This window comes from Larimichthys crocea, chromosome VIII (genome assembly GCF_000972845.2).
Source record: "Larimichthys crocea isolate SSNF chromosome VIII, L_crocea_2.0, whole genome shotgun sequence".
In the NCBI taxonomy this organism is placed as follows: Eukaryota; Metazoa; Chordata; class Actinopteri; family Sciaenidae; genus Larimichthys; species Larimichthys crocea.
The window spans coordinates 10,269,544-10,295,665 of NC_040018.1; the positions used below are offsets into that span (position 1 = coordinate 10,269,544).

The 26,122-nt window shown below is 38.9% G+C and overlaps 2 protein-coding genes across 2 annotated transcripts; one reads left to right on the plus strand and one right to left on the minus strand.

Moving 5' to 3' along the window:
- Nucleotides 1–8,395: 8,395 nt before the first annotated feature.
- Nucleotides 8,396–15,200, minus strand: ca7 (carbonic anhydrase VII). Its single transcript, XM_010735572.3, has 7 exons — nucleotides 15,017–15,200; nucleotides 14,354–14,551; nucleotides 12,635–12,753; nucleotides 12,090–12,185; nucleotides 11,534–11,596; nucleotides 11,274–11,429; nucleotides 8,396–9,189 (listed from the first exon to the last, which is right to left on the minus strand). Exons 1-7 carry the CDS (start codon nucleotides 15,051–15,053, stop codon nucleotides 9,070–9,072), a joined length of 789 nt encoding a protein of 262 aa, XP_010733874.1. The 5' UTR covers nucleotides 15,054–15,200; the 3' UTR covers nucleotides 8,396–9,069.
- Nucleotides 15,201–17,410: 2,210 nt separating this feature from the next.
- Nucleotides 17,411–24,277, plus strand: nae1 (nedd8 activating enzyme E1 subunit 1). The gene is made up of 20 exons (XM_010735585.3): nucleotides 17,411–17,460; nucleotides 17,821–17,924; nucleotides 18,072–18,132; nucleotides 18,221–18,251; nucleotides 18,972–19,043; nucleotides 19,237–19,316; nucleotides 19,577–19,686; nucleotides 19,940–20,049; nucleotides 20,214–20,276; nucleotides 20,377–20,440; nucleotides 20,522–20,613; nucleotides 21,167–21,226; nucleotides 21,351–21,484; nucleotides 21,639–21,714; nucleotides 22,097–22,136; nucleotides 22,573–22,659; nucleotides 22,758–22,850; nucleotides 23,269–23,383; nucleotides 23,474–23,523; nucleotides 23,635–24,277. Exons 1-20 carry the CDS (start codon nucleotides 17,411–17,413, stop codon nucleotides 23,742–23,744), a joined length of 1,602 nt encoding a protein of 533 aa, XP_010733887.2. The 3' UTR covers nucleotides 23,745–24,277.
- Nucleotides 24,278–26,122: the final 1,845 nt, after the last annotated feature.

Here is a 26,122-nt window from a genome sequence, read left to right on the forward strand (position 1 = left end):
CAGTCCACCTACACCAGCTCTGTTCACTGTGAATGTGGCCTCTGCCATCAGTCATGAACTGAAGCTTGAGTGGGATAAGAACTACTGTCCTTGTGTGGGCAAACTTGCTCTGAAATGTTCTCAACAAAACACATGAGAGATGGAGGTTAGAATTAGTGAGGGAGAGGAGAAAAGGTCGAGGAGGCGTAGTAATGCACTCAGTTTTTCCATGAAGGTCCTCTGACCTTCCCGTCAGAGTTTCCTTTATGTGAAGTGCACAGGCCGGACTGATCCGGACTCCCAAAGGAGTTTGTCTTTTAGCAGTTTTAATCTTACTATCTTCACAGCTCAGCTCATGCTGCATCATAATTTTACTCATTCATATTTTGATCTTCAGCTGTCCACATCATTCACTTGAACTCCTGAGGAACACTGAGGAATTTGAATACAGTTCATATACAGTATACTGAATACACAAACAAATCCCCTACCCCCTTTAAAAAGACAGAAACAAGAGCAACAAATAATAGAGGACCATGACTGTTGAACAAAACATAATATGCTTATTAGCCTCATTTAGCCCAGTCTAGGCCAATAAAAATGACTGCTGGCCATTCATAACAATAACAACAAAAATAAACTCTTCTGTTGTTTCTTGCAATGGGATCATTTTGTAGGGAAACTTTGACAGTTTGAGGAATAAGTGCTACAAATCTTTAAGAAGAAGAATAAATTAGATTAGATGAAGATAAAGAACTATTTCATTTTGTGTTGACGGCTGCTGGAGGATGCTGTGGACATACACGGTAATATTTCACAGCCTTGTTTCATTTAATTCTAAAGAGGATTCAACCCGGTGGCAGAAATAAGAAACAGTTATATAGAAATTGACAGTCTTCTCACTGATGCTCTGTCTGTTTATGCAGGCCTTATAGATTCATCAGTATCACAATGAGACTGTTTCATAGATGTGTCACAGTTGTTTATGTGCTGTCTTGTGGCATTGTGTTGTATTTTTAATAGATTTTATAACTGTTATAAATGTCCAGATGGAACAGATGGAACAATAAAGGCATCCATCCATTCTCTTAACTGCTTATCTGGCTCAGGGTCACAGGAAACTCGACTCCCATCCCAACATATATTGGTACAACCCTGACAGGTCACTGGTCCGGCACAGGACTACAGTAAAGGAACTGAACTGACAAAAAATATTCTGAATATAACCAGTCAGCAAGATCATCATCATGTTTTTTGCAAATACATCTGTTCTTTCTGAAAGACACTGAAACACTTGAATGACTCATCTAACCTTGTTTAATATTTGAAAGTATTTTTTCCATTCAGCTAAACTGCAGAGCCAGACATAACAGTGTATTTTAAGTAAAACATACCCACTCAGTATTCACCTGTATTTCATCATTGTCTGTATTGATCCAGCATATATCTATTGCTCTTTTTATATCTTGTTTTATAGTCGAAACTGAGCCTTATGATAAGGCTGTCTGCTTTTTGCATTCCTGGATAAGATGTTATTCCAGGGCCAGACTGCAAACTATGAGGCTGTTTATATGCAGTGAAAAAGTCATGTGAAACAGAATACAGTAAAGTTTGACCCACATTAGTCAAATAAAGCCACAGTTATGGATCTTTCTATTTTTACAGCTCTCATATAACAATAGTTCTTGCTCATGTGACTATTTTAATAATGCCAATCATCATTTTACAATAGTGGACATGCTTATCTGTCATCAGACGAGAGCTCCATAAACACTAAGTGGATGGAAAGAATCTGAGGGCAAGAATCATCAAGCCGTTAACTCAGCAGCTGTTAGGCGGTTTGTTTCTCTAAGGGATGCAGGCTGACCAACACTGCAGGCTTGCTGATTACCGTTTTTTTACTCGCTGGTGCTTTCCAACATCGGGCCGAGGGCTCGGCACACATGTGACCCATTGAACGGTGACTGGAAAGCTTTGCAAGTGGTGCTGTCAACACCAGGACATAAATAAAGCTAAAGATAGGGTGATGTGGCTTCAGCCCTTCAGTTTGTGGTCAGCCAAAGGCTTTTTATAGAAACACTCTGATTTATAAAAGGCTAACAGGGACTATTTTTGACCCAGTGGGCTTCGGGGATAGAGATCTTGGAAACTTGTGACGCTTCTGGGTGCATGACTGACCCCTCTGACTTGAATGTGTCGGTGGTGGTTGGTTGTGGGAGTTGTAACAGATAGCAAATGCTGCATGGATCAAACCGGCCAAAGGCCTGTGATGTTTCTGGAGACAATCCAGAGGCACAGACAGAGAAATGATCACATGGGTCTTTCCCAGTCAGACCCATTAAGTTATCAGAACACTCCTTGATTGCTCTGTCTGGGGATGGAATTTAAATAAAGATTTGATCCACTTTGCTTCACTTGAAGTGAAATGAAAGTATGATTTGTTCTGAATTTTAAGGACTAAGTGCTTTATATAGTTCATCATTACCATCTATTATATTTGACCAGAAAGATACAATCACACGCCTTCATATTATAGAATAGAATAGTCTTGATTTATGGGTTGCATAAGATACTTGTGCATAGTCAGTGTGTAAAGCAAAGCGCTGCTGTGCACAGGCTCAGCAGAAAAATGTATTTTAGCCTTATAAAAAATATGAACACATAAAAATCATCACCAGGTCCATATCTGTTGAAGGGTACAATAAAGTGTGAATATTCTCACCTCGTTACCTTGTCATCAGACATCTCTTTCTCTTGGTGCTACATTGCCTCAAATGTAGAACTTAACACAATCCCACACTTATGTCTAACTCTGCCATATACAGTGTTTCACACCACTGATCTGATGCTTATTATGGCGTATACGTAAATAGATATTGATTTATTTGATCTTTTTTTTCATGTTTTTCCGCTGAACCTGTCCACAGCAGTTCTACTTCTGTGCTGGGACGTCTGTCTGCCTCTCTGGGAAATCACTGACCGCTGTCTGTTACTGTAGGAAGCACACTGACTATGGATGAGTACCTCATAAGAACCCATTTCAAAAAATCTGAACTACCCTATTAAACAACTATGTCTGAGTCCATGTCCATGTTTCTTTTCTACTTTGATCTGAAATCTCAAAACTTGACTTGACTTTTGAGATTGACATTTGCGGTTTTGTGAATGTCTCGACAACTATTTGATGCAACGATGATGCATTTAGTACAGTCACCCTCGGAGTAATGAATTTGGTGATCCCTTAACATTTCTTGTTATGATATCATCAGGTCAAAACTTCAGTATACTGAAAAGCAATGACATTCCTATGAACCTCTGCTGTACGTTGCTTAAAGGTAAATCTAAGAAGGTTAATATAGTAAATATTATGTTGGCATTGCCATTGTGAGCATGTTTTACATTATAATTTAACTCAAAAGACTGCTTGGCCCAAGCCGAGATCTACTTGCATGAGCACTCTTGTTACTGCTTAAAAAAGTCAATGTGTAGGTCACACTCATGAAAACATGATGTCTAATAAGTCATTCAAAACAAATGGTAGAATAGGGAGAGATGGCTAAATGAATGAATGAATGAAGTTCATACAGTATGGTGTGTCATCTCGATGGCCACGTTGCCAATAAAGATGCCTCTTAAATGCATCATGTCAGTGCTCATTAGAAGAAAAATAATTTGGTCTGTTAGTAATTCATGCCAATGAAATGACAATGCAATAAAACAAAAAAAAAAAAAAAGAACAGAAAAAAAAAACTGTCCGGCCAGCCAATTTTAACCCTTGTTTATTATAATAATGGGCTTCTGTGGCCACTGCTTTATATCAAGTCTCATCAACCTTGACTGAAATAGCTCTGAGTATAAATCTCTGATTTTCTACGGAATTAGTTTTATATATCCACTCAGGAAGCCAAATGTATCTGACACTGATTTTAAACAGATGTGTGTGAAATAAATAGGGGTTGACTGTGATGCAGCACTGACTGTGTGTGTTGCCATAGTCACCCTGTGCAAACAGTGGATCTCGGATTGACTCTAAGGGTCACTGAGTAAAGTCAGCTGAGTTCCCTGAAGACCATGTAGGTATCTGTTTCCCACTCAGAATGTCACACGTAACCGCACGCTGTCAAGCTCACATGTCAGGGTGCGACTGTATGTCACTATGACTGTAGCTAACTGAGATATAAGCCCAAAAATCAAATACCAAGGCCAGAGCATAGCAGATATTTTCTGTAAAATAGTCCATAGATCAAAGGCTTTATGGTATATGAGCTGACAGCCATGTATAGAATTACAGATCATGACCTCTCTCCCATGGCAGCAAAGCTCTGTTTGCTTTAGTTATCATAACAGACCACCAACACAGTGATCAAGAGAGAGAACCTCATCACCTCTCTTCTGCTGTGATTTATATAATCCACCGTGGACCAAGGCCATGGCCTGACAGCCTTAATGTTGTTTGGTGTATATACACAACCCATAAAAGGTGTATATTGTTTGGCAAGTTGTTAGTGTTGCACCTTAAACCCGACCCTGAACCTGAGTGAAGGCCAGCCATCCAGGAAAAGACAGGTGGCGTGTGTGTGTGTGTGTGTGTGTGTGTGTGTGTGTGTGTGTGTGTGTGTGTATGGTTGGGTTGGCTGGAATAAGTTGGAGATCACGGGCTTGCTCACCGAACGTCCCCACAAAATAGATAACATGCTGCTAAATAAAGTTCCCTAATGAATACGGAAACACACACGTGTCACTAGAGGGGTCTTTAGGGGAAGGAAGCGTCAAATACATTTGCAGTATGGTTTTATTTTTTGACAGGGTGATGGCGATGGATCACTGGCTCCCAGACAAGTAGGGGAGATATGAGCTGGCCAAGCATTTGTTTTGTGGTACATGTGCTGTTTGTATCCATGGCAACTGCACCGCGGCCGTGTTCCCTGATTGCCAGATAGAGTCGCTGTCGTGGACAATATTAAGAAAGTTAAAATGATTTAAGAGTGGAGCATCCCGTTCTCAACTTTACTGGGAAAACAGAAGAAGTGACTCAGTGTGTGTCGGCTGTGGCGTCTGAGATGTCAAAATTAGATATAGTAGTTTGGTTTAGATAAAGTAGTGATTTCACCACATGTAGTTTGAGCCTTTGCAGCTTTGTGAATTGTCAAACATGTTTTGATCTATTATATTTTGTTACTAAATACTTTGCTTGGGGGATTCACAAGAGACAAATACCATAATATAGCAGCAGAGACCAGGATATTCTGACATTTGGTCCTTAGTGTGGGCTAAGTTCCAAAAACACTGGATCACAGAGTACATTTCCCGTAAAGCAAATCAATAGAATCTTCTATTGATCTCTTTCTGGCTGGTACAATGTCTACATCTTTCAAACTTCACGTCCTCGGTAGCAGTGGAATGTGAGTGAGAACATTTACTCAAGTACAGTTTTGAGGTATTTGTACTGTACGTTAAGAATTTACATTTTATCCTGTAATAATAATCAGCCACATATTGCATGTTTTACTCTATTACATTTACACCTATAGTTACTTTGCAGATTAAGTTATCAAATACAAAGCCTATGACAAGCTTGAAAAAGACAAGCTATAGTTTAATCTACTCACAGAATATGAATTAAAATCAGCATGCATAAATTGCTATACTTGCTCCCTAATAATGATCCAATAATATACATATTACTTGTAGAATTTGTTTACATTTGTGGACAGTTGTGAGCTATTTTCTCAGTCTTATTAAACCTCCTTCAGAGCCACAGATGACATTGACTTTGACATTAGTGCAGTGACCCTTTAAAGGAATTCCATGTTTTTTGAGAGGCTGAGATATATATTTAATAATTATTATTATTATTATTATTTTATCTTTAGTGGTATACATGACTTGACACTCATGTTTGGTACCAATGAAGCAATGCAGGGCAAGGGGAAGCCACCATGCAGTTCACACACTTCACTGTGTTCTCATCTTCTAACAAACCAAATCATTCATCCATTCTCTCTCTGTCTCTATCAAAAAACAAAACAAACAAACAAACTTTCATTGTTTTGTCCGACCAGCAACTTTTTCTGCAGGTAGATTGTGCTGCAGGTTTGTATTTCACAAGTTCCTCAGATGTTGCTGTGTCTGGGAAAAATCACTACAACAAGCAAGTAGATATCCCGATGCTATAAATACATGTGACTGACTCTATTTCTGAGGCCTGACTGTAATATCTTATTACATGGCACATCGATTGCGGCTGAGGATGATGTGCCCGCTCAGGTATTCTCGGTCTCAATAAAGCTCCCTGGTGCTATTTTGGAAGGATTATTTGAGAATACGTGTTAAATATACTTTACACACACCCACTTTCATTCTTTATTCATCAACCGGCAAACTATTTTTTTCCACCGCCATCAGCAGTTACATGGAAATGAAACCAGATGCTGTAATGAAACCTCTTGATTCAAACACAGTGGCGAGGAGGAGGAACAAAGGCAAGGTCAAGTGTTACTGATAGCAACAAAAACAAAACAAAAGAAAAAGAAAAAGAAAAAGAAAACATGCTGTCTGTTTGGATGTACATTATGTTTCTGCTGTAGTCAGCCATTCTTTAATTTCCATATGAAGCCATGCTCCTCTGTCCAAGATGTTGTACAGTTTGTCTGTGGGTTCTTTGTTCTTTAGATTGTGTCTGGTCAAAGGTAAACCAGAGCTATCGCTGCATGCGACAGTAGATGCTGCCACCTACAGGAAGACCTACACACGCTTAACACATTGTGTAAATGACACAAAAGCACCTTTAAAAAATTAAATTCAAATGTGTGTTTGAAAAAAGAAAATGAAAAATGAAATGAAATGAAAAAAGAATCAATCTGTTTAAACAGGTTCAATGCCTGGTGTCTTATTTTACTGTATCTACATGTAAATCTGTCTTCTGTGTTGTTGTTTTTTTAATATAAGAATACAGAATGCACAAAGGTCTTTGCTCTGCAAATAGACCACCATCTGCTGGACAAATACTGTAGCCACATGTTGAAGCCACAGACTCAGATGATTAAGAATTTTAGAAAAGATAATAATAAAAATAAATACTTTAAACACCATTATATCTAACTATCAAAACTCAAAAGTGTAACTAGTAGAAATGAGATTTGATAGTGCTTCAAGGGTTTAATCTAATCAGTTTAATCTACTGTATATTCCTGATGTAAGGTGTATGTGTTGCATCCTCACCATTCACAAACGCTCTGCAAACGTTTTATTATCCTGATCTTTGGTGTTAAAACCTCTACTTTGGGAAATACATTTGATTTTAAAAGGTTCAGTTTTCTTATGAAATGCAAATATCAGTGTGAATAAGTTTTTCAGAATAAATGCAATCACATTTGCACATTCAAACACAGTCACTGTTGGAGTGTCTCTCACTCTCTCTCACAGTATCTCTTTAAAGAGTATATTTTTCTGATTGCTTACAGCAGAAAGGTCAGAGGTACAAGAGAATCAACATATCTACTTTATTGTAATTTTGGAAATAACCCTCCCTCCCATCAATGGGCATTTGTTACCTTATTAACTAATCGATAGTATTAACACTATTAACACTTCAGCGTGCTAGATTTAAAAGCCATGTAAAGCGGATTCAGTGACACCGTTGGTAAATAATTGACTGATCACAGTCCATGTTCCTTCTCTCTGTCCCTCAGCCCTCAAGGCTACATCCTGGCTACTAATTACCTTAAACCCAGCATTGCTACTTGTGATCAGTGAGAGTGAGTTTAAACATTTGCTTGAATGAATATATTGTAGATGCAAAGGACAAGGTTCACTCATGCGCTCAGTGCTTTATGCTAAGAGCAGAAGCAAAAGATTAAATATTCAAAATTTTCTGTTACAAAGACTCAAGACAACAACAAAAAAGTTACTTGAAATTTTAATTCATTCTGCAAACATGGCAAAAATTTGAATGCATTACAAAAATATTCAAACCACCTATAAATTCCATTTTTTTTTTTATATATATCAACACAAGACAATCATAACAGTACCATTCTTCCTGTGTGCACTTTGTTGTATAGGAGCAAAATGATTTAATCCTTGTCATGCTCAGAACATCCAAGTCCATCTAAATAAGGACCAGCATGACACAAAGCTGCCATAACTCACACAGATCACACACACCAAAGTGTCAGGAGCAAGTCCAGCTTCAGAGGTGAGCTGTTAATAACAGTGTGTATTACCAATGCATAGAAACACAAGTCCAGGAAATGTGAGGCTTCAGGCAGGATGCACTTTAAGCTCAAGGTAGAGATTATAAAAACAAACATTTAGACTAAAATGTCAAATTCATTGGATTCTTGAAAGCTGAATAAATCCAGAATGAGAAATTGTTGTGTTTGGTTAAATCTGGAGAGCATGCAAAATAATAAATCACACTGCCGAGGGCTAATATCTCAGTCTCTTGAGCTCTGAAGGACCTGACACTGCCAAACAAAGCGTTGTAAGCAAACACAGCACTGATCCAATCCCACCTCCAGTTGGAAGGACTGAGAATCCCCACAAAATGGTCAGGGATCAGGGAGGGTTGTGAATGGTACAATACCAGTGTGGAAAAAAAGCAACAGACTGCAGTGGGATTCACATTCACCATATACATTACATATAATAGCACCTTACAAGAGCTTTCTGCTAGTTGATGTAGCAGTTTGTTGCCTCAGCAACACTACTTTCCCATGGAGGTACAAGTACATGATTCAACCTCTGAATCTTCATAGCTAATCTGACCAAATAGCATACGAGTCAAATAACTATAACTGTTAATATTATTATATCCCTTCTAAAAAACAATATCTCCCTTTGATGTTGATGCTTCTGACCAGTAGAGGGAAACATGCACCTCAATGTGTTGGCAGTGATGAGAATTACACCTTTTTCCTTTTGTACACAGTAAATCAGAAATCCTCAGAACAAGCTACCATGAGGTAAAAAAAAAAACAAAACAAACAAAAACAAAACAAAAACAAAAACACAACAACACTCAAATTAATGCATTCACTGTTTAAGAAAGCCACTGTTATCCACGACTTCAGATCTCTTGAGGTCACATTAATTGGAGGAACGCACTTCCCTGCCTTTGAGGGGCTGTGGAGGCCTGAAGTTGTTTTCCATGCGCATCCTCTGATCCTCTTCCTCTCCACTGAACAGGAGCGTTCTGAATTTGCCCAGCTGCAGTTCGGAGAAACAGGAGGACAACATTTTACCTTTTGCAAAAACATGGATATTGTTTGTGTTTTGTGCTGATCTTTGCTCCACACTAGACATGATAAGCAGATTAATGGATAAGACTGGTAATATTCTGTATGTCACTGTTAACAAATCCCATTAAAAAAAGACCAAAACCAACAATAGATTAGCCCATCTCTGAAAACTTTCTGCCTATAACCTTTAATAATTTCCTGAAGCAGCTGGGCACTGTAGTTTTTTTAGCAAACATTACTCAGGAAGGAGTAACTGGTGCATTTGTTGGGGACTATTTTCAGCAGCGGGGTTGGTGCATTGGAGAGGATTTATGGCAGCAGGAGGTGTTTGTAGGATCAACTCAGAACAAATGACTGTGTCCATGTTCAGAAATATGTCTTCCAGCACAACTGTGTGACTCAACAATGTTCCTAATAGTTTTTGGACAACAATATAGCTTTATCCCACAGATAGATATACTGCATCAGGCTTTAGTTCCACAGACAATACATTTTAGAAGCTTCAAATTATTGTGGTTAAGTGCTTTAATTTGTTAACACACACAAAAAGGATTACCAGACTTACTTAAAAAACTACTCACACACCTGACCCTGTTTTTGGTCTTTGCCCTTTCGCTGCATGTCTACTATTATGAAGGGAAATGAAAAACAAAATAATACCCTGTTATGTAACAGCTTTTCCCTGCTGGGTCCCCATGCAAGCATTTTTCAATTAAAGCCCCAAACCAATCTGGTCATCCATCCATCAGGATAATCTGCTGGAGAGGATCAAAGGCTTGAGGCCTAGAGTCATAGGTTGTGGGGCCAGCTGCCTATCTTACACCTCACCCCCATCTATGCTATGCACATGGGTTTACAGACAAATCATCATGACTACACCCAAAGCGCAGCCGTCTCTGTATATCTACAGATTCCTCATGTACACTCCTGGAGGTAAAAATGGGGTAGTAGACTAGAAAAGATCAACAAAGTATAATCCAGAGTCTGACCGCAGTCGCCACAGGGGGACCTTGAAGGCAGACATCCAGCTAGTCCGCTTTACTTGTCAACAACCCGGGGTTATCAGACAAACTTTCTGATTACATTTAGCTCTAAGAAGGGCGAAGAGCAAGTCAATCCTGAACACGGCATCCCCCATGAATAATGCTCTCCCTTGTTCTTGTCTCTACATATAGCATCACACAGTATATTTCTGGACATGCTACAATGCAGAGGTAAACCCCACCACCACCACCAACCACAACTATTCAAACTTGGGACTTCTGATCCAATGATGCTGAACTTTGACAACAAACAATGTAGTAGATCCATTAAGCAGGCCAGAAAACACGGATGTTCAACACGTTTTGAGAAAAGATCGCCCTCGAGATGAGAGAAATATGGGTGCAGATCATCGATCACAACCAATACATGACGGCAATCGCTGGAGCTGAACGTACATATGCAGTCCGATAAAGAAAATACAATGTCACCTTTGTTTTAAAGCCTATGACTGTTATTTTAGATATGAATATCTATTTGAGTGATATTTTTTTATTCAGAAGAGAAACACTTAGCTTGTGCATATCTGGTACTGTAAAGCAGTGATGGTAGTTCTAATTGTAATCAAAGAAAGCATAGACCTTGTGCCAAAGGTGTTGCCCACTTTCGGCTTGCAGCCAATATAGCTAGCTTGGGGTTAAAGGTGTGGTTGTAGGAATAAGTAGCTACTACAGATAAAGAGTTTTGGTTGTGTCTAATCTGGTTTTCTGTAAAATGTTCCACACCAAACCTAAAGGGATGAGAGTAAACAGACCTTTCTCTCCCTAAGCAGTAAAAAAGATACGTTGTAGAGGATTCCTCACAGAAATTGAAACACAGAATAGGGGCTTCTCTTTCTTTTCTCTCATTATTTACATTACTACCCAAGAACCTAACCATCACATTTCTGATGCAGGATGATCATCAGAATGTCACTATTTTTAGTTTTCAGAGGACTAAGAACTACAAGTTTAAAAAAAAAGGTAGAGCGGCGTTATACATTGTGGAAAACTGGCATGTTATTGTGGTCACCTGTTTTTCAGACACAATGATTGGCTCCTTCAGAACAATCCAGATGACGCTCTCGTGTAGAGGGGGTGTGGTCAGAGATCCTAGGTAGGTCCAGTAGTGAAGGCTGCTGGGTAGGAGGCACTTGGGGTTGAAACCTTTGAAATCTGTGACACTAGCCTGGATTGGAAAATACAAAGACAGCAGCTTTTATATTACAGCAATATTGCTGAGAGCAGGCCATAAACCGCATAAACATAATAAAATCCAATCAAAGTACTCACCTTAAACTTCACCATGTACAGAGCGTCTGTTATCATATGGAGCCATCTGTGGTCGTCACCAGTCTGTAGTGACAGAATTGCATTTGTGGTTTTTATATTTTTATATCTTGAAACCTATACACTAAGGTTGTCTCAGTATTGTATCAAAATTTAAAATCGTGACAACCTTAACCCACAAAATATCACAAAAGGCAAGCAACAGGATTGCAGCTATACAAAACCCACGTACACAGCTTTGTGACTAACAACTTTCCACACTAGTTTCTTTTATGACTTCTGCTACAACCTTTTGAAAACACTACCCACATCTTAGATTTTCATCTTGCACTTTCCAGTGCATAAATTGTGAAGAAAACAAAAAAGTAACTACCCTGCTATACAGAAATAGCTGCAAATACAAGTAGAATGTCAATGGTGCAGAGGGTTTAGTCTCTGATTAAGTGCAGAAATTATCATGACTTGATGCAGACCTAAAAAAAAAACACTAGAAAACTGTTGGAGACAAAATGGAGACGAAAGGGGGCACAGGGAGTACACTTAAAGAGAAATGTCTTACATCTAAAAAGATGCCGAGGACAGCGAGGCCGTCGGGAGCTTCTGCCGCCTGCCCAAACGACTTGTACTTGACAGCATTCCAGTGTACTAGATGAAGCTGGAGGAAATGGGAGTCAAGAACAGGGCGGGAATAAAAACAGACTTTTATTGATAAATAAATTATTTTGAGTCATGTACAATTCAATTCATGCCTCTGTACCAGTGATATAATGCTGCGCAAATACTTTCCACATCCACATGTCCTGTTCCCAGACAGATGCATTATGTTTTAAAAGTCAGGAATGACATGCCATTGTGGCTCATATATTTGTAAGGAATTTATTGGGATGTTCATTATTTTGACACAGATATAAAAATGTAAAAGTTTACACCCACAGATGGAACATTATGGATTTTTTTTTAGCATCAAAACTGTTTTATGATTCCTTTTGTAATTAAATGTCTTACCACAAATACCTCACAACACACCTTAGTCAAAAATGGGTTATTTTGTGTTTTGGTAATTAGACACTGACGCACTGAAGTACTCTGATCCCAGACACTGACCTCAGATGCATAGCTCATTCCTTCAACGGTGTGCTCAGAGCCATGACAGCCCTTTCCGCCCCAGTGGAAGTGGAACTGTTTCAGTCTGTAGGGGTTGCCAAGAGGGCCTCCCTGGATCACTGTTGAAGATGAGATGTTAAAATAAAATAAACTTACTGACACCTCTACTCTCTGTCTGACTGCTTTCCAGCACAACCCTGCAAAGAGCATCATCCAAACAGCTTGGTACCACTGCAGACACACACACCACAGAGATGAGTCAACCTGGTAACACCCAGCAGACTTTATTCAAATTCTCACTCAAAACTGAGACATAAGCCCTAACAGGCTGAAAGCCTGCTTTACCAGCAAATCTATCATTACAGCTCTGTGTCACAAGCTGCAGTTTGAGACACAAATAGCAGATCCTGTGCTAAATAAAGCAACGTTAATGCTACTTTAACTTTCCTTTCAGGGCCAACAAGGATTAATAGAAACTAGAATAGTGACATTCAGCCCATTCTTCAGGATAGTACAGACTGTTTTCAGAGCCTTCGACTTGCAACCGCTGAGTACAGACACCATCTAATCTGATCGTTATTCATTGTGATGCTGCTGACATCCTTCTGACAAACAGGCCAGTCCAGTCCAGGTCAGATTAGTGAGGCATGAGTGGGAAAAAAAAAAAAGAGAACAAAACACTTGTCTTATCCATCTTGCAATATAGATGTAGGATAACCACAAGAATGATGTGAACAAAGGGAATCCGTTATCTACAAATATGCACTCCCAGCAGTTTCTTAGATTATTAACTATCAGTGAAGAGCTTAGTAGATAGATAGACAATGATGAGACTGATGTGCTAAATCAAGTCCTTAAGGGTGATTAAGCACATCCTGACCTTTGCGATGCTAACATCAATGACTGCTTATGTTGTTATCTTAATTACTGGTGTCAGCCTCAATAGAAACTTTTATTTTATTCCATCAGTAAAACACTCATGTGTGAATGCGTATGTGTTCACACAGACCCGAGCCACACATGGCAAACTGACAACAGCAGGTTTAACAGCTTTGTGCAGCTCATTGGAACTACAGAGAAATGCATTAGTTTTCCAACACGTCTCCTCTTTCATTAATTATGTTCAATTGTTTCTGTGCGAGCCAAACAGCCACACATTTCTGAGCTTATCATTCATGGTAATGATGGGGTGGTTTACATGGATCCACCCAGTGATAAAAGCAAATAGGGTCATAATAACCATTGAGATCAGCTGAGGTTATTATATCTCTTGTCCAGCAGACGGATACTCATACAGTTAACTGCTGGCTGCACTTCCCTGCAGCATAATCAGGGAGTTATTTGTAACCTTTGATTATGGTCAGCTATGCACATGGTTTGCACTTTCTGAAAAATCAACATAATCCCACATTTTAAGCGCATGTTTACTGAGAGTCAACTTTTAGCACAGATTTCCACTACATATGACGGACAAACATATCAGAGCTCAGATTATACATGAACTGTGAACTCTGGCAATAATTGCAAAGCAGTAAATAACCATTTAATGCGCTCATAGGTCATCTTTTATCACTGCTCATTGTCCCTGCCAAGACATTACTGTTTATTCACATTTCTGTGTGATCTGTGTGATTTTCTTTCTCAACCTAAACTCAAGAAACTGAAGTAACCACAGCTCAAGTTAAAAGTAAACAGAAATATAGACAAAATTTTACTCACCTGAGCGGTCATCAGTATCATCAAACTCCACAACTACAGAGTGTCCATTGTTGGTGATGTTGAGGGAGGTACACTGGTCGTAGTTTAGGACAATCGGGCCCAGATTGGGGTCACGGGGAGCCTCCTTAGGGATGATGTCAATGGGAGACTGCCGGTCCCCCTCAGCAACGGGGAAGTTTTTGTGCCATATAGAGGGACCTTATCATAAAAGATATAGGAGGAGCATTATATAAACAGATCTTTTTTTTTTTAATGATTCAACATGTGCATTTAGCTCTAATTTACAGAGGGATGATCAATCCCATAAAGCCTGAAATAAAAGTGAGTCACCTGCAAAAAAATAAAGTATCAACCAAACATCAGCATGATATTAATCAAAGAAATCAGTTAAATTCACTCAGGATGCAATGTTTCTCACTAAAGAGTCCAGGTCAGATCCAGTGGAAGTCAGGTAAAGGTGACAGCAGTGATCCCTTTAAGCATGTGGCTAATCTCGCATTAACAGTATTACTCTTCTTCCCTACTCCCCCTGGATGAAACACGCAATGCCCCCAGCAGAACTGAATCACAGTAAACATTTATTATAGGACAGAAGGTGGATTGCCTCCACTATGGATTGGAAAGCATGTGCCCGCATGGTGCGTGGATGCTGTAAGGTCTTACCGTCCTCTTTTCCATATCCCCACTGATTCCCTTTCATTGTGCCTGCTAGTGGATTCAAGTCTGACCAAGCTGTCTGTATTTGTCTGCTACAGTCCAGTGCGCATGTGAAAGGACGTGAACGGACATCAGCTATTGATGAAGTTTATGTAGCCTAGTGGCCCAGGGGGAAGGGCAATTACCCCCGTGTTGACACGCCCCTTCACGCCCACACACACACACACACACAGAGTCCACCTGTGCTAATCTGGTCTAATATCAATGCACTGAGTCAGTCCCCTTCGGATTTAATGGTGTCAGTAAATTATGATAACGATAATACAATTAGATTATGGTCTAAGATGATAACGAAGGATATATAAGTTTAGACTGTTATCATCAGTGTCTCATGAAGAGTATCTTATCATTTTCTGTTAATAAGAGAGAATAATCAATATAGTCGGATTGGATTAAGAAAAAATCTACACTAATCTTTGAGAGAGAAAAAAACAATACAAGAATGCATGTGTAATATAATAAAAATAAACAAACACACTGCGCATGTCTTATAGCGCGTCGACTTTAAATGGACTCTGAAGACGTGTCTATGATTTGTGTCTTTGTGTCTTAAAGTTTCGTTTTCTACATATCAACGCTGGACGAATGGATTTTATTATTTTATTGTCTTATAAATAAAATACAAAGCACTTTGGTTACCCTGTGTATGAAATGTACTGTAACGTTGACTCGTATTGTTATGTTATTCAACCAAACTAGTCGAGTGACTGATCAGTCAGTCAAGAAAATGAATGGAAAAATATTTTTGAGAACACTACAAATGTTCCCAAATTGTAAATACTGCTGCTTTCCCTAAATGTGATATTTATAAACAAATATCTGCATATGAATGCCGTTGGGTTCTGAGATTGTTCTAAATTCAAATTAAATTCAATGTAATTAAAATCAGAAATGATTTTTTTAGACTGACAATCTTCAAAACATATCTCCAGATTAACCCTGTGAATAATATTTGTTTATTTCAGCTTTATAACTCAATTGAGATTCAGTTCTCCTTTATCATGGTGGTCTAGGTTCTTTGTTGTTGCTCCTCAAGGAGTCACTGCCTTATATCCTGTCTATTCAGTGCACAGGGAGGAAGCTTCTCTTCCTTATGACTTATTATTTATCTTTATTACTAACTAAATATTAACCCTATAATGCCATTCGTATCATGTTTGATACATGAGGTGTTGAAACTTCTATCTCATCAACATTTTCAATAGTTGCCTTAAAAACCTGTTGTATGTGATCTGATACAGGTATTCTGCCCCCTCTTGGACTAGCATGCCACTACAGGCAGTTTAAGTTTCGTTTTGGTCATTTCCAACATGTCTGCTCAGAAAAAATCACTGCTATTTTTTGAGAAGTTACGGTGAGAATAACATCAAAATTCAAAGTATTTTCTCCCTTAAAAGAATGCATATTCATTAAGTAACTCATTCTTTATATTACAATTAAATCGTGTTAAAATGTCTGTATCAAATTTGATACTGCAGGTATAAAATGTGTGTTTTCCCCAAATTGTCATTTCACATTTTTGTAATTTAATCTACATAATGCTTACTCATATACAAACACACACTATTTTGATGACTTAATTAATCTAATTAATCACTGACATGCCACTTGCAATTGCCACTCAAATACATTTTGAGTATTTCCACAATAAAAATTCCTCTGTAATTAATAATAATAGTCTATGCTATATTGACTTATATATATTTTTAGATGTCAAAAAGGCTAGAGGAAGAAGAGAGAAAAAGAAAGTACATTGACAATATCAACACAATAATGCATGTCTACTGTGGGAAGTGTAAGGTGCATCTTTGCCTGAACAGGGACAGAAACTGTTAACCACCTACCACAAAGTGAAATAAAAAGGCTGTAAAAAAAAAAAAAAAGTGTTATGTGAAAAAAAAAGAGGAAAAACCTCAAAACATGTTATATAATTTCAAAATGTTATGGACAAAACTCTTTGTTTTGTTCTAAAATTAACATTGTTGTGAGCAAAAAGTTGCAAAAAGTATTCTAATTTTTTGAATTCCTGTTTTCATGGATTTTTTTGAGCTGGAAGCCCAAAATATGTAAAAATAAACAAATAAATACTTGAAATCGTTTGAATTGTGGGGCCCTGAATCTATAATCTATGAAAGTTTAACCTTTTTAATTGAATTATGGAAATAAGTAAACTTTTATGATATTCTAATTTTTTGGAAAGGGTCTGTATTTGGTGATGATTTGTGTCGAAAATGCGTCACTGACTGATTTTTTATTTTATTTTTTTTCCTCGCGGGCACATTTTTGTGTCGAATCTGTCGACGCGGAAGTCAAAATACGTCACTCATTGGAAAAGCTACCATGGCAGCGAGCAAATCCTCCAAAGAACAGAAATACGACAGACAGCTCAGGTACATTTCAGATATATATGTCTTTATATTTCATAAACACGTCGTGTTCCTTCAGCTGAATGTTTACGTGTTTCACGAGAGAGACGGTGCTAACGTTAGCTTAGCGTTAGCGCCGCTGTCAAAACAGCAGCGGCGAGCTAACGCGTTAGCCGTGAGGCTAATGGACGGTTCGTGTGGTTTATTCTGTCAATAATGACAGCTTGTGTGTCGTGCAGTCACCTCAGCATCATTTAGTTTGGCTGCAAACGAGTGCAGAGCAGTCAGTGTCAGTGGCTAAGTCATTCTCGCCTTGGCTGTGGATGAATTGGATCACTAGATGGCAACACACGTTCATGTTCATGTTGTGTTGTGTGCTCGCAGACTGTGGGGTGACCACGGACAAGAGGCGCTAGAGAATGCACACGTGTGTCTCATCAACGCCACAGCGACCGGGACAGAGATACTGAAGAACCTGGTGCTGCCAGGTAAATACAGGAGGCTCTCTGTCAGTGTGTGTGTGTGTGTCAGTGATAACCCTGCAGCTGCAGCAGCTGATGCTGATGATGATGATGCTGCTGATGATGATGATGAAAGCATCTTTCTGTCTCACTTCACTGATCTCTCTCTGTCAGGTATCGGAGCGTTCACTGTAGTTGATGGACACACGGTTTCAGGAGAAGACGTTGGAAACAAGTAAGACAGCAGTTTATTTGTTTAATCAAATGTTAATTCTGTTTTCCTTATTGTTCATGGTCGTCGTCTTCTTGTTCTTGTCTTGCAGCTTTTTTCTCAGCAACAACAGTATCGGAAAGGTACGCACACTTTGCTGAAATACTCTTGTTTTGCACGTTTCTATTTTTTCCCCACCTGTTCCCTGAATCTCTCACCGGTTACTCAAATGATTTTATATAAGTGTACAGTTTGTATATTTATATACAGTGGTCCCTCGTTTATCGCGGGGAATACGTTCTAAAAATAACCCACAATAAACGAAATCCAAGAAGTAAGTTTTACAATTATTATACATGTTTTAAGGCCGTAAAATCCCTAACCACACACTGTTATACACTTTTCTCAGACAGGCATTAACATTTTCTCACATTTCTCTCTTATTTAAACACTCTTCAAAGTTCAAACTTTCGCAGATTTAACAAAAATAAGTACAGTACTGTATTAGTAAATGAAACCAAAGATCAAAGCCAAACATTTTTAACAAATTTAATTTTAATGATCAATCTACGAGGTTTGACACATAAGAAATTATTAGCAGTAACTCACGCGTATTTCACAGTTCCTCTGACGCTGCTGAACACAATGCGCGTTCATACTGTACAGTACGCTGTTAAAAAAAAAAAAAAAAAAGCATGCAAAATTACACATGCAAAAAAATCGGCGAAACAGCGAGTCCGCGAAAAGTGAACCGCGTTATAGCGAGGGACAACTGTATATAATATTCTTATATGGGGGAAAAGTGCAAACTGTTTGTATATTTGTACGAACTCTGACCTTTGATCACCTCTTTAATGTTGCAGAACAGAGCACAGGCTGCCACTGAGCTGCTACAAGAACTTAACAGTGATGTCTGTGGAAACTTTGTCGAGGAGGTTGGTATTGTTTAAGTTTAGACATGTTGCCAAGAATCTTTTCACAATAAAAAAAATAATGTTCCACTAAAAACTGAATTACATTACATTATAGCAGGTCAATAAGCACAACACATGCTATGTAAATATGTAAATGTATTGTCAGCTTGATGTTGATGGAGATCCACCTCGTGTTTTCTGTTTGTCCCCGCAGAGTCCTGACAAGCTTCTGGACAACGATCCAGAGTTCTTCCACCGGTTTACCATCGTCATCGGTGTCCATCTGCCAGAAAGGTATGAGATTATGAGATATAGTACATCTTTATTCTCACATTTTTAATGAGAAATTAGATAGTAATTTATAGTATGCAGAATTTAAATATCTATATGATTTCACAAATTCTGGTTCGATGTTAAAAAAAATATGACATGCCACTTCCTGCAGTATGAGCAACTTGTTCATGCTTCTTTTGTCAGAACTGTTTAGGCCGTGTTGGCTTCATTAGTGATTGTTTTATTTTCTGTTCACTTTAATTATCTCTCAAATTCAACAGCACATGTTTGAGGCTAGGCTCAGTTCTGTGGAGCGCCTCTGTACCTTTCCTAGTCTGTAAAACCTACGGACTGATCGGCTACATGAGACTAGTGGTGCAGGAGCATACAGGTTAGTTCCCCAGAGTTGAACTGATTTCTGTCACATTAGAGAATGAAACCATGAAATTGCAAAATGCAGCTCTGATGAATAATGCCATTAATTAGCCTCTATAGTCAAATATTTGCACGAGATTAGTGACATTTGTTCTTCCGGGTTTCCACTCCCTTTGCTACATGGTCATTTCACTGTGTCTCGTAGTTCTTCATATAATTAGATGTAAAAATATGCATATATATCTGACATTTCATGCCTCTCTCTTCAGTGATCGAATCCCACCCAGACAATGCCTTGGAGGACCTGAGGTTAGACCAGCCTTTTGCTGAATTCAAGAACCACATTCAGTCGTACGACCTCGACAGCATGGACAAGAAGGTGTGTGTGCTTTGGCGTCAGCACGTGTGTGTGTGTGTGTGTGTGTGTGTGTGTGTGTGTGTGTGTGTGTGTGTGTGTGTGTGTGTGTGTGTGTGTGCGTGCACATTAGTCAGTTTAAACTATATCAGGTTTACAAAACTGATAGTGCTGCTTTTAATCTGCAGGATCACAGTCACACACCGTGGATTATCGTTGTTGCTAAATGCTTGGAGAAATGGCTCAGTGAGGTAAAGTGTATTCTCTGTGCCCTTGACAACACTTTAACACTGATGTTTATGTGTTTGTTAGTGTTGCTGCACAATAAAATGTATACCTTTGTCATTGTAGCACAACTGTCAGCCGCCGAAAAATTACAAGGAGAAAGAGGCCTTCAGACAGTTAATTCGGGAAGGTAACTGTGGACCTCTGGATCGTTGTTGCCTCCAAGTTGAGTGGCTTTGATGTGTGATCGATTCTTACTTTGTTCCTTCAGGGATCCTGAAGAAGGAGAATGGCGTCCCAGAGGATGAAGAAAACTTTGAGGAAGCTATTAAGAATGTCAATACTGCTTTAAACCCAACCAAGGTACCAGATCTCAAATACAACATTCTCACGTTTTGAATGTGTTTTCTACAGTGTCACAATTAACATTTAAAAGGTAACTTTGGTATTTTGAGAATTTATTTCCCATGTTTGTGTGTTAAAGTGACTAACGGGGACAAGAGGTTTAAAGTTTGTCCAGTATTGAGTGAGAGAGTGCTGAAGCCGTGAAACAGGCTGCTACGTAATTCTTGCTGGCGATTGCACATCGTCAAATTATGTCCACTAAAAGTGACGAGTCCGGAAGATACAGATAGACCTTTCATTAGTGTTATGTTGTCAGACAATAACAATCTGACTCAGTGGCCAAATTAAGTACATTTAATGGACTTAATTTGATAATGTGCATCATCATTACGTTGCACCCTGTTTCGTCCCCATCAGCTGAAGCGCTCTCACTCAATGCTGGACATAATTTTAAAAATTGTTGTTCCCATGACTCACTTTGACAAAAACATGTGCATATGAGGTTCGGGTTACGAAAACAACGTTACTCTTTAAGTCGAATATTCTCTAGTAACACCTCTGATTTCTGCAGATTCCCAGCTCTGTCGACGACCTCTTCAATAGCGAACAGTGTAACAACATCACATCACAGGTTTTGACTTTTCTTTCCCTCCAATCGTTCCATTGAAAATACATACATTGTCATATCATAGTTCCAAAGTTGTTGAGATTGCTTTATTAAGATGGAGTGTATTCTGTCTGTGTGTGTTTAACAGACTCTGCCCTTCTGGGTGATGCTGCGAGCTGTCAAGGAGTTTGTTCTCAATGAAGGCAATGGAAGCCTGCCTGTACGAGGAACCATCCCAGACATGATCGCAGACTCTCAGAAGTTCATCAACCTTCAAAATGTGTAAGTGTGGAACATGTTTTTGTAGACATTTGTAGAGGGAACGAGAGCAGCAGAAAAGTTCTCTGATCCAACAGCAGATCTGCTTCTATGTCTCACCAACGGCATGATTTGATAATGTAAGTTTGTTGCTGTTCATTTTTGTGTGTTATTTCAGTTACAGGGAAAAGGCCATGCAGGATGCAGCAGCTGTTTCTAAGCATGTAGAATGTCTACTGCAGTCTGTTGGAAAGGTGTGTTATAAACCCGTGCACTCACTGAGTAAGAGAATTTAGGGAAATCTTAAATGTTTATACATTCAGGGCTTCAATAAATCAATTAATTTCTAGAGTGCTCTGATAGGTCAGGGACTAAATGTTATGCATGTATCACAAATACATTCCTACTTCCTACGACTGCATCCAAACAAGTTTAATTTGTGATTAACTGTACGGACCTGCAACACAATTAGTGATTGTTATTTCAGTTAGCAATCTTTCTTTGCCTCTTCATTGTGGCTTTTGAGTTAGGATTAAATAGTAATTATGTTAATAGATTTAGCCCTGCATTACTCAGTATATGAGTTAAATTGGTGTTTTTTTGCATTGGGCTAATTAGTCTTGTACTTTTCATCAGCCACCAGAGAGCATTTCTGAGAAGGACATCAAACTTTTCTGTAAGTAACACATTCTTTAATTAACAACCCTTCCTTCACTTTTTTATATTCACTTATTCAGTGTGTGTAATGGATTAAGACGATACGTGCTGTGCACACCGCACTATAATGAGTGTGTCTCACTATAAAAGAGAGTCGTTGTGTCATAATTTCACACTTATGTTATGCAAATGTCTAAAAATTGGTGAAAATGGATACTTTCAATAATGCAGCATTTAATTACGCTGCCTACGCTGATCAAATTATCCATGGTAATTATTCCATTATCCATGTCAACATGCCCACTGAGGATCTTTTCAGTACACACTGCGTGACTCAAAACTGCCTTATGACGTCCATTCATCTGTTACATTTTGTTAGCTATTTAGTAAAACTTGAAAGCAGGACAGTCTTGTGCAGTTCAATTCTAACTGTAGGTATTTGTGACGGTGTTTAGGTAAGAATTCATCCTTTCTGAGGGTGGTGCGCTGCAGATCTCTGGCTGAAGAATATAGTGTGGATTCAGTAAATAAAGATGAAATCAGTAAGTTGGACTTTTATTTTCTCTCTGATGTTCATTTCTTGTGTTTGAGCTCACTGTAGTAGTATATTCCCCTATTAATGGTCGCTGTGTGTCCTCAGCCTCATGTATGGACAATCCAGACTGCGAGATGGTCTTCTACCTCATGCTCCGCGCTGTCGACCGCTTCTATCAGCAGCACTCGCGTTACCCAGGTACGGGCGAGGTCACACAGATTCTTTTTCTCTGAAGAATTCATAAAATCAAACCTTTTTTTGTGTGTGTGTTTGCCAAGTTACCAAACATGGATTTGTGCCATCTATAAATAGTGAGTGTTGCATGCATGTTGATGTGGCCATCTGAAGGTAAAATACTTGTGCAACCTGCAGGCATTACAGCTGCTGTTTGTTCAGCTCTTTGACTCTTGTTGGGTCTGCGGTTGATATTGGTTGAACTGTGTACCCTGTGTCATTATTAACATCTTTCAAAGAGCTCTGAGACCCTGCAATGATGACGAAGGGACCGGTGTATCAACGAAGTACCTCCCATGCTGTCACTAATCTGGTCTCTTTACTTTTAGTTAGTTATGTTGATCAGTTAAATTAAAAAAAAAAAAAATTCTTTCTTTTACAGGTGTTTATAACTACCAGGTGGAGGAGGACATCAGCAAGCTGAAGCTCTGCGTCAACAGCCTACTGCAGGAGTACAGCCTCAACGTCAACATCAAAGACGATTACATCCACGAGTTGTAAGTCGTAGTCATAGCTGGATTTATTGATTTCGAGTGATTGTTAAAGACCAAATATTTATGAACTCTCATTATTTCCATAACCTCCAGCTGTCGATATGGAGCAGCAGAGCCGCACACAGTTGCTGCCTTTTTGGGAGGTAATATTTCAGCACTCGTCAGAAATTGATTGAGGTCCTAATACACAGCATATCCCACCCATACAGTGCTAATAACTCAAAATCCCTTCTTTCCTTTGTGTGTCTCTGTAGGATCTGCTGCTCAGGAGGCCATCAAGATCATCAGCCACCAGTTTGTGCCCTTCAGCAACACTTTCATTTATAACGCAATGTCACAGACTTCTGCTACCTTACAGTTGTGAATACAGTTACTGATCCTGAGTTTACTCACAGAAAAATCTGAGAAACTGGAGCAAAAGAAAAAGAAGCACTTACCAACCGGCTTTACTAAACTGTAAACTGCTCATTAGTCTTTGAAAAGATGTCTGTACTTAAACCTAAAAATGCTTCTCATGGAGAAGATCACAGGTCAGGACTCTCTAGACTAAAGGTTCTATCAACAATACAGTCTCACCGCCTTTCTGTAAAGTTCTTGAAGGGAAAGAAGTCAGGAAAGTACCCACAGAGGAATTCTTCAAACTTTTTTGTTTTGTGACATTGTTAAACAAAGCAGGAAATGAAACTCAAATTCAAAACCTTCATGTCGTATTGTCATCTGTGAAAGTTCACATTTATGGATGATATATTACACTGTAACAGCACTTTGTATACTGTAGTCACAACTGGCTCTTATTGTATTGTTTTTGAAACAAGGTGGACGATTTGTGGCAAGAAAACGAACATTTGTATGTAGTGTTGAACTCTTATGTATTGCTATAAAAACTTGAATATTTGACCTGATTTTGTTTTGTTTTTTTCAGTTTACACACATATTCAACACACGAACACTTTGAGTTGAGCGTCTGTGACTTTTTGACTTGTTTGATAGTTGAAACAAGGATTTCAGTTCTTTCGCCTGAACGAATGTTAGATGATGATGAGCATGTGAGCCTCCTGAGAAGCCTGTAATGTGACTTGCCCCTTGGCAGGATTTATGTGCAGCCAAGGTTGAGATGAGTTTGTTTTCTTGAGTTTGCAGAGTTGATGCCATTATTTTATCCAACACAAGAGGGCACTCTTCCATGTTGTACGATTCACAGGTCATCCTGTAGTTCCAGGTCTATTTCACATACTTGTACATTGACCAAATCCAGGCAGCAATTGACGTAATCGGCGAAAATCTGAGATGTTAAATATTAACTAGCATATTGTTTCTTATTAAGTCTGTGGTACCTTGAAATGTAAAGGGCACAGTGTTCATTCTAAGTGTGATCTGATATGTGGCACAGTCCTGCTCGTGAACTACGTTATGAGGGTCGTTGTGATGTAACAGTTGGGCAGGGTGAAGTTTTTCATTTGTTGTTTTTTTTTCTCAGACTTTGGCAGAATGGAAATATGCCCTCAGCAGATCCATTCCTCCTAAGACTCCATACACCACCCCACCCGCAGCTCTCCCCATGCAGCGATCTGTCTCACATTCTCACACACACACACCCTCCGTCCTCCTCTGTCTGAGAAGGATAAAGCAGATTGCCAAGAAGTTCTCTGGCCATTTCCTAAATGAAGATTTTGTCCACTGCCTAAAAGATTATCATGTGTCCATCACTGCGTCCTTGAGATTATCGTGTAGCAGCGGTCCAAGCTTTATTAGGCCAGAGCAGACGGTTTTCCTTTTTTATAAAGTTAAGAGATGCGACCCACTAACTTCTAAACCGCTTCAGCTCAGTCAAACACTGTATATATACATAGGTACACTTCAAATCTATCTCTCTGCATCCATTACCTCTCATCTCAGTTTTAATCTTGCCAGTTTTTTCCTCTTCCTCCCAGCCTTGTCTGTGTCCACCTCCAAAGTAAAGAAAACAGTGCAGGGGTAGGGTTTCCTTTAAAGCAAACTAAACATTTTCATTATTTGAACAGTGTGTTATTGGTCATTTTATACCTTAGTTGTATGAGACATCTATCAGAGAAGATCTTTGTCTCTTACTTGCAGAGTTGACTTTGATTGTTCAGAGACTGTGTGTTGGTTAATCATCTGCTCTACAGCATCGTTTATAGATTTCTTTAAAGCCCCTTTCATACTGCTACATTTAGTCACATTTTATGCTGTTCAACACGTACTCTCTCTGTAGCCCTCTGTAGCTCTCCAAAAATGAGACTTTGCAGACTACTCTGCAGAGGTCCCACAAAGTCACATTGACTAATTTTGATTAATGTGTGTCCAGCCAATTTGAATACAGCTTTGCCAGCCTCCTAACATATACAGAACCTTCAGTGCTGATCATTTTAAATACGCTGGCTTCAGTTATTGTACTGTATCTGCTTCACACTACCAGAGTCCTGACGGTGTGTTTCCCTAGAACATGACGTACATACACTTTAGGGTGGGACGCCTTTTCTTCTGACTTTGTTACACAGCTCATTTTTCTTTTTAAACATGTACTCATATGGTACCAAAAAGTGTTTAAAGTTAATTAATTCAAAATGAAAGCAATAATAATTAGAAACAGAATGTAGACAAAAAGAAATATAAAATGGGTGCATTAGCCTAAACATTAAAGTCTATCTCTGTGCTGTCTGTAATCCTCCAAGGAGGAGATCATTGTTGCTTAACTAATTGAAATAATCAGAAGTGAATTAG

Coding starts and splice junctions, on each gene's coding strand:
- nae1 (XM_010735585.3), top strand. CDS start 17,411: ATGGCAGCGAGCAAATCCTCCAAAGAACAGAAATACGACAGACAGCTC. Junction 19,317..19,576: donor GGTGTCCATCTGCCAGAAAG/GTATGAGATTAT, acceptor CAAATTCAACAG/CACATGTTTGAGGCTAGGCT. Junction 22,851..23,268: donor GCAGCACTCGCGTTACCCAG/GTACGGGCGAGG, acceptor TTTCTTTTACAG/GTGTTTATAACTACCAGGTG.
- ca7 (XM_010735572.3), bottom strand. CDS start 15,053: ATGAAAGGGAATCAGTGGGGATATGGAAAAGAGGACG. Junction 12,186..12,634: donor GAATGAGCTATGCATCTGAG/GTCAGTGTCTGG, acceptor CATTTCCTCCAG/CTTCATCTAGTACACTGGAA. Junction 11,597..12,089: donor TCCTCGGCATCTTTTTAGAT/GTAAGACATTTC, acceptor CTGTCACTACAG/ACTGGTGACGACCACAGATG.